At 50.7% G+C, this 8,355-nt stretch overlaps 1 protein-coding gene across 1 annotated transcript in view; it reads right to left on the reverse strand.

The window, feature by feature from the left end:
* Positions 1 to 7,281: 7,281 nt before the first annotated feature.
* The window catches only part of Nfatc1 (nuclear factor of activated T cells 1), a 131,845-nt gene continuing 130,771 nt past the window's right edge, over positions 7,282 to 8,355 (reverse strand). The window contains exon 10 of the mRNA XM_031366137.1: positions 7,282 to 7,307. Coding sequence (XP_031221997.1) covers positions 7,297 to 7,307 — 11 coding nt within the window. The 3' untranslated portion in view covers positions 7,282 to 7,296. The remainder of the gene's footprint in view (positions 7,308 to 8,355) is intronic.

The following is an 8,355-nucleotide window of genomic DNA, read 5'->3' on the forward strand; positions in this document are numbered from 1 at the left end:
TCTGCCTCCCTCAGCCTTGACCACACGCTCAGTGAAGACTCAGAGTAACCCAGAAGCAAGCTTTTATCCACTCGCCAGAGGCAAGAGATATAAACGTTATAGAAGAAAGGCCTTTCCTAACAAAATGTGAAAGAAAAAAAAATGTTTTTCATGCAACCGTGAGTTGATGAGAAAATATGCTAAAATGGAACAGCATGCCTTTTGAATGCCATTTGAATCAAGGCCGTGGTTTATTTCTTAGTGTTACTTCTGGTGATCAGATACTTTTAGGAAGAGCTAAGGCATGGAAGTATATTTATTTCTCCATATGAGCCAGCCTCTACACTTGTGTGAAGCCTCCTGCTTACCTTTGGGGTGAAGGCCTGGGATCTTGCTGGGTTTAGAAGACACTGGATGTGATCAGCCCTGAACTTTTCCATGGCCAAGAGCAAAGCGAAGGTGATTCCTCTGCCCAGCAAGACAGTGGCCACTCAGGCTCCTCAACTAAGGGCAAGTTTAGCCCAGGAAGCACATACAGTTTAACAGGAAACTTTAGCATCTAAAATCCCTACCCGGCATGCCTGGGGCCACACCACTGGCTCATGCTAAAACAGGCCTATAGGGGGCACACCTGGGGATTCCCAACCACCTCCCTTCCTTTCAGCTTCCAGTAGGTCATTTTTAACTATCCTGACTCCTGGACTAGCAGATGCACCATTGTGATTAGCCAACTGCTAATCACAGCTGTGATTCTTAGTTACTGTCACCTGCTGTCACCAACTGCGTTCTAGTTACTTCTCGGCAGAGTCGAAGGCTCCTCAGTCACTTCCCTCTAGCCCTCTCTTTTGGCAAGGCATTGTGGTCCTGGATAGAAAGGGACAGCCCTTCTGCTGGCTGATCCAGGAGAAACTCATGGTGTAAAACCTTTTCAGGGACCATGTCTCCTACCAGGAGCTGAACAGTCGTAGCATGGAGGGAGAAAGCAGGACCTTCTCATCCGGACTTCCTCACCCTGCCTGCACAGATCCTGCCTGCACAGACCTTTTCTTTGTGAGAGGCCTAAACAAAGCCTTAAACAGAAGGTTTCACTGGGGGAGGCACTTTCTTGACAGGCAACTACTGAGGTCCTATAATCTCTGAGGGACCCGCCCACCATACCTCTAGCCTTTGGCCCCATTTGAGCCCTTCCCATTAGCCACAAGCTGTGAAATAAGCAGGACAGTAAGTTGGCTTTATTTCTTTCTCTTTTGGCAGCAAAACCAACAGAGGGATGGAGGAGAGAATGAAGAGGAGAAGGAGGAGGAGGAGGAAGAGGAGGAAGAGGAAGAGGAGAAGGAGGAGGAGGGAGAGAAGGAGGAGAAGGAAGAGGAGGAGGAAGAAGAAGAGGAGGAGAAGGAAGAGAAGGAGGAGGAGGAAGAGGAGGAGGAGGAGAACGAGGAGGACAAGGAGGAAGAGGAGATCAACAGTCCTACAATGGTCACGCCAGAAACCATGGTGGCTGAATGAGGTTCCATTGTGAAGCTGTCCCGAGTGTAAACGTATCCCACAGAACCCCAGCAGGGGTTAAAATCAGGGCCTGCTTACATGGACCCAAGTCAGTTTCTCAAAAGTGCTTTCTACCCACCGCTTAGGAAGGTAGGTAGGTAGACAAACAAGATAAGGTGTGGCTTAAACATCATTTTAATACCCCCAGGTAGTCTGAAGGAATTCCACAGAGGATTGAGTTAGCTGTCACTGGGAGAGGTGTTTCTGGCAGGTGGCCTGAGTAGAGCTCTCTCAGACATTTAGCCCTCGTATGGGGAGCTGCTGAGGTTAGTCCAATCATCTTGTTTTTGCCAAGTGCCCAGATGAAGATCTCTGTGGCCACACATCCCTTGGAGACCTAGGTCAGCACCTTCCCAAGTTCCTTAAGCCAAACAGCAGACACGTGAGTCTGGTCAGCCACCGCTGGGGAAGAAGCAGCCTTGATTTGTTTTCAACCCCAAGCTTCAGTGGAGATGCTCTTCCCTGCAAGGCCCAACTTCATCGTTAATGAGCAGGTGACTAGTACTCTAAGTTAGAACAAGGACATTGATGGAATCTGGAGACTCATCAGTTTGAGTCAGGAAATGACGGCCTCTGGAAATGCCTAGAGCAGTTCCAACTATCTCCAGGCGAGGAGATGTGATCTTAGGCTGGCTATGTGTCCCTGAGCCCTTGCTTCTGTCAATGTGAAGTCCATTACCAGACTCCTCAGTCTGAGAGCATCAGGCAGAATGGTTTCTTACCCATCATCTAACGTGTTACCATCCAAAGGACCAGTGGTGGCTGCCAAGGTGCTCAGGGGCATCTAGGCTCTGTGGGGAGCATCACCGCTGCCCACCAGAGGAGTTCTCACGACTCAGGAGCAGTCGGGAAAGCCTAGCAGCTGTGGCCACGGGAGCTCGGCTCCATGCTTTTTCTCAACATGCTCACTGATGTGGTCAGATGCTTCTAGTTTTTGAGTAGAGTGCAATACTGAAGGAACAGAGAGCAATGTAAGATGGCTTCAAGTATGAACTCCTCGTTCAGGACGGAGCTCGGGCACATCAACTCTTATAGTAAAAAGTAGTGGGAACGAAGCATTACCATTAGGACAAGACACTGGTAGGCTGGGCTCCCTTGTCACAGTAGGTGCTCATCTGCAAATGGGCTATTATTTTTTTTTTTCCAAAGCTGTTCCTGATACGCATCCACACTCCCACTCTCTTCCTCTACTTACCCATCCAATGCTTAATAGTTCTGGGCTGGCTGTTTTGTTAGGGTTGGTTGGATCCATTTAGATTTGGGGCCTCCTGGAAGCCCGGGTCAGGCCAAGCTGGCCCTGGGAGGCTTGGCTTTCTCATGACTGGGTGGGGTAACATGTAGGTGAGTCAGAAGTGGTCTCATGTGAATCACATGGGCCACGCCCAGGGATGGCGCTGGCCTCTAGCTGAAGGTGTCTCCCTAGGTGTGATCCGTTGAAACTCAGCCCCGCCAAGCATAGGCGTGAGGTTTGGCACCAGTTGGCCCAATTTTCAGCTCCTCAGACAAAAGGCTCAATGGCCTTTGGCAATATTTACAGTTTCCTGCATCTTCCTTCCATTCCCAGGGTGTGGCTGGGATTCAGGCACAGTGGCTCCCTCTGGTAGGCTTGAGACAGTCTCAAGGGCAGCCGGTGCCTGGAGTGCTCTGACTGATCTCCACAGAGCCTCCGGACAACTCCGACCCTGTGCCTTCCACCCTGAAGAACCAAACCCTTGTTAGGATAGGGAGAGCAACTCCCAGATATCTACTCCAGACCTAGAACCCAGGGAGACAGCCGCTTCATTCTCCACAGAGCAGAGATGGCTACCGGTCGGGCCACCTGCCCCTCGAGCTGATGTGCTTCCCACATGGGAGAGCCAGGTCGTCAGGATCTGTGTATGTCGAGCCACACCTTGCAGGGCCATCAGTTAGAAGATGAATATGAATTTCATAGCCCTTTAACACTGGGGAAAGTGGCCCTTTAGATATAGGCTGGATCTCATGAGAGCTGTTCAGCTGTAGCAATGAATTCATAATTCCTCCTGTCCCTGCCACTGCAGGAGCAGGTGACACCATAGGGCCACTGTTCCAACAAACCCCAACTCTGTGTGTGTCAATTCTGATCCAGGTCAGGGCAAAACTGTATGGGAATTTGTGAATCAGCCAGTGGGAGGAAGCTCAGCTAGCTTCCATCTCTGCCATTCTGTAGAGAAGTTACAATAATTGATGTTTCTTAAATGAAGTGAGGGCTATTTAGTGTGCATGCGTGTGCACGTGTAGTAGACAGATGGCAACCTTGGCTCATGTTCTTGGGTGCCCATCACTTTGTTTTATGAGACAGGGTTCTCTACACGTCCCACAGCTTGCTGATTCTGCTGGGCAAGCCAGAGCTCTGCGCGTCTCTGCCTCCACAGAGCTGAGATGGCAGGCACACACCACCACACCTGGCTGCTTTCTTTAGTCAGTTCTGAGGGATGAACTCGGGGCCTCGTGTTCATGTGACAAGCATGGAACTGAGTGGCCAGTGAGGATTGCTTGTAAGAGATCAATCTGTGGATAAACTTGTATTTGATTATTTTCTACAGAAATGGGACCTGGGAGATGGCTCAGTGGGCAAAGCTCTGGTCACACGAATGTGAGAGGCAGAATTTGGATAACACAAACGCGTGGAAAGTCAGACACAGTGACTGTCCGTAATGTTTGTGCTTCTACAGACATGGAAGAACCCCGGAAGGCTTGAGACAAGCCAGCTTGCCCGGGATGAACAGCGACAGACAGGAGGCGCTGGCTTTAAGCAGAGAGGAAGACAAGCACCAATACCTGAGATTTCTCTGCACCATGACACATGCACACACAACACCCCGACTCACACATATCCACACATACCCCCGACCCCACCCAGCACACACAGTCTAAAACAAAGTCTAATTCAGTTCCCTCTGCTTTACTATGTCATTAAAAAGAATGCAAATGTTTTCTGTCTTGAGGTCAAGGCGGTGATGGAGGAGGTAGGTGGGCAGGACAGAGTAACTGAGGTCTCGAGGCTGCAGAGTGTCAGTGACAGAGGCTACTGCGCTCAGGCTTGCTCTCAGTGTTGAGGAAGGAGCATAGGATGGGGGTCTAGGGTCTAGACAGAGTCAGCTGGAAAGCGGGAGCAGTGCAGCTCAGGACTTCTGACCGCTGGTCACTGGTGTATCTGTAAGAGGTGGAGAGGACCCACTGCGCCTCCGAGGCCTCTAGCCATCCAGAGACCTACAGGCTACGCAGTGAGGGCTGACTCGCCCACTTTGCGACACCAACTCAAGAGTACTGGAGCCTAGTTCTAGATGATCAGAGCCAGAGCTTCATGCTCTGCTGCTGTTCAATCCCCTGAATGCCTATGAAGGCATGAGCAGAGACCAAACCCACCCTTGAAGCTCGGGGATCAGCCTTCCCAGGAGCAGCGACCTCCATAGCTGGGTGGGAAGGGGTGGGTAGGCCAACTATTGAGGGTCACAGACCCAACCCAACCAGGGCTCTTCCTGGGGATGCACTCCTTCCTGTATTCCTCAATGCTCTCTGCTTCCTTCCCTGTACACCATTCCTTTCATCCAGTCTATGCACCACTGTTGAGGGTCACCATAGGCATCCTTTTCCCAGGTCCTGCTGAGTGCCCATCACAGCATCGAAACAGGCGATTCGATCAGAACTCTCCAGTGTCCTTGCCTTGTCCCAGCATTCCCTGGAGCTCCTGTCTGCTTCTTTCCCTTTACTCTGATGCCATTGCCTGCTCACCTCTGCCCCATCCCCACATCCCCAGGGAAACCAGTGCAAGAACTCAAGGCTCCGTGGAGCTCCTTAGACACAGTGTGCAGTTTGCTCAGCAGCCGCTCGCGTAGCCTGCTCCTAGAGGATCCTCAGTGGCGATCTAGCCACCAGGCTGCAGCTCCTGACCTGCAGTGCCTAGGCTTTTTTGAAGATCAGTGAGGGATAGGAAGGAGGCTCTATTCTCTAATCCATTAAGAACATGGCGACATCATAGCCAGTAAGAGCAAGACTAAGACTGGCTCTGTCCTTCTCAACCTCTTCCAAGTCCAACAGGCGGGATCACCATTTGGCGAGATAGGCTCAGATCTCCATGAGCAAGAGTTCAGAGTACCAGGAACATCGCAGAAGGGCAAGCTTCTCCCAAGGGTGACCCTTGGGAGAAGCTTGCCCTTCTGCAGCGGTCAACATTGACCGCTGAAGAACACAGCTGAGAAAGGCTGAGTGTGCGTGACAGGAGTTCTATGTGGATTGCTCTTGGCGCTTTATTTAGTCTTCAGTGATTTTATTTCTGATGCAAACGTTCTGTTTAAAAGAAAGAGGGCAGAAGAGGGAGGCCTTCCAAGGCAGGGACATGGCCACTTTCCTAGCCAGTCCAGGATCTTTCACTATGAAATAGAACAAGGAGCTGGCTGGGTGCTTAGGTGTACTTTGGAGATACCTGGCGAGACTGCACAGTTGGGTCTAAGTGGCACCCATGGCTGGGTCTCTGGTTCACTGTGGCCTGCCAATGGGTCCCACGTGAGTATCTCTCAGTATGCCACTAGAGACACTGGTGGAGGTCATATTCAACACTTACCCAGAGACCTTGGGAGAAGTCCATTTTGCACACACATGGCTGCCAAAGGATCTCTAACAAGATCATAGAGGCCCACAGCTGCCATGGAGACCCAGGAGAGCCAGGACACCACTTCTGGTCTGCATATAGTTGGGGTCTGAAGGAAGAAATGCTCGCTTCTTCCAAGGAGGGTTAGCTTCGGCTGTTCAGGACTTCAGTAGACTGGCTGGGGCCACCACTCTGGGGAGGGCTGTCTGCCTGTGCTCTGTCTGCTGCTCAGATGTCGGTGTCTTCTAGACATCCTCACAGACACACCCAGAATGATAATTTGGCATTCAACTGTCTTAAAGGAGTGAGAATCATTCTATATATTTTTATTTGGTACAAACTGATGCTGGTTCCTTGGCACACTTGCTTTCTTTCGAGCATGGCGGAAGCCAGCCAGCTAGCTACCAGAGTCAGTAGCTGGGTTCCAAGTTAGGGTTAGGGTGACAATGAGTGTGAGATCCCAGGGATGGGTAAGCCACCATCCCTTTCACCAGTAGTGAAAGGGTGAATTTTAGAGCTTTCTAATATTCCTTGATGCTTTACCAGCAGAGTGACAAGGGACTCCTAAGGACACAGCCCTGCTTTACAGGTGCAGGAGGTAGACAGGGAAGTTCTGCTGAGCTCTCGATTCCCTGGAGATACTGACCATGTACAAATAAATCAGCAAGTATCTAGTCATGAAGGCTGATGGGGACTGGATCCGGTATTGGCATGGCTCCATTTGCAGCAAAGCCGATGGGTGATGTTAGCCGCACACCCTCTCTGTCCTCAAAGGCAACTTCTGGAAGATCCCCTCCCTTATTGGGACTCACTTTCTCCAGTTTTGATGGCAGGCACTGGGATGGGCTAGCTCCAGGCAGGGCTTCAGAAGGTGCTGAGCACCTCGACATTGGTATGTTACAGCTCCATCCACATGGCCTTGTGTGAGTCCTCTCTGGACATGTTCTTTATGTCAAAGAAGCAAAGAAGTGATCGTGGACTTGGAAAGAAGACTGCTTTGGTGCCTTGGAGGGAACTTCATGGCTGTCCGTTTCTGAGTGCTGGGGACAGTGGGCAGTGGCCACCTCCAGCCCCACTAGAAGGGAAGGGGCAGTGTGAACCTTGTCCGAGAGGGGAGAGTCATTTTCTTTTCAATTCTTAAACTGTTGTCACCACGCTTGGGTTCAGGGAAGTCCTGGAAACAGAACAATGTTTTCAGTGTAAACACCGGACTCTCAGGATGCCAATTTTCTAGGCTCGTATTCTCGAGACTAAAGTGGGATTTGGCCCCAGGAGGTCGACAGCACAGAACACATCTCAGCACAAGCCTTGGCGGCGAGCGAGGGTAATGTTTGCTTTGCAAACCACAAGTTTAGTACTTAGAAAAAAAAATATATTGCTCACCCACCAAGAATAAAAGACTGGAAACAACACACCCTTGTTTCGCGAACAAAGCGTGTCCTGAGGTGAGCCAGCGCCTGGTTAAAGAGTGCCACCGAAGAGTCTGCCGCAGCCTAGTCACTGCCCCGTGGGCCTCCGTAGCATGTGGTAGCCAGCAGCGCCTCCCTGCTCCCCCACCCCCATCTGTCAGCAGACATGCTTTCATTAAGCCCCTCAGTGCCTAGAAAAAACGTGGGCAGCATTTGGGTGTTTGTATTGCACGGAGCTCAGCCCTGGGGAAGGTGCTTCAGCTGATGAAGGCTGGGCTCAGGTGGTCTCAGTGACTTTGTAAGGGGAGTATCTGTTCTCTCTGAAGACAGGCAAGCGGTCAGAGTGGGGACGAAACAGGACATAGGATCTGCTGATTGAGTAGTCGAATAGGGTAGGCCATCAACTTAGCCCAACGCTCTGTGATACTCACTAACACACCATGAAGTGGAGGCTCCTCAGACTTCTCAGAACCAGAGCAGCTAGGAAGACACGAGTGTTCCTTGTTGTGCAGTTGCCCAGATAAGAGTGTGGACAAGACCTTATTTGTCTGGTCTCTGATTGGAGATGCTTACCTCCAGAGATTCTGATGTTCTTCACAGAAAGGTTTGGGTGAGCATAAGGAGAAAGGGGGCTTGGGGGGAACCAGCGACACAGTTGTTTGCCCAGTGTAGGAAGAGAAGTTCAAACTGAGTTGAACAAGGGTTTGGGCCCATAAGCCTCTCTCTTAATTCACCCTCAAATCCTCAGTGAAAATGTATCTTTCATCAACGCATTCAGAATTGGGTTTTCCTTCTAGGGTGATACAAAAAAAA

The sequence above is a fragment of the Mastomys coucha genome, unplaced genomic scaffold (assembly GCF_008632895.1).
Source record: "Mastomys coucha isolate ucsf_1 unplaced genomic scaffold, UCSF_Mcou_1 pScaffold13, whole genome shotgun sequence".
Classification (NCBI taxonomy): Eukaryota; Metazoa; Chordata; class Mammalia; order Rodentia; family Muridae; genus Mastomys; species Mastomys coucha.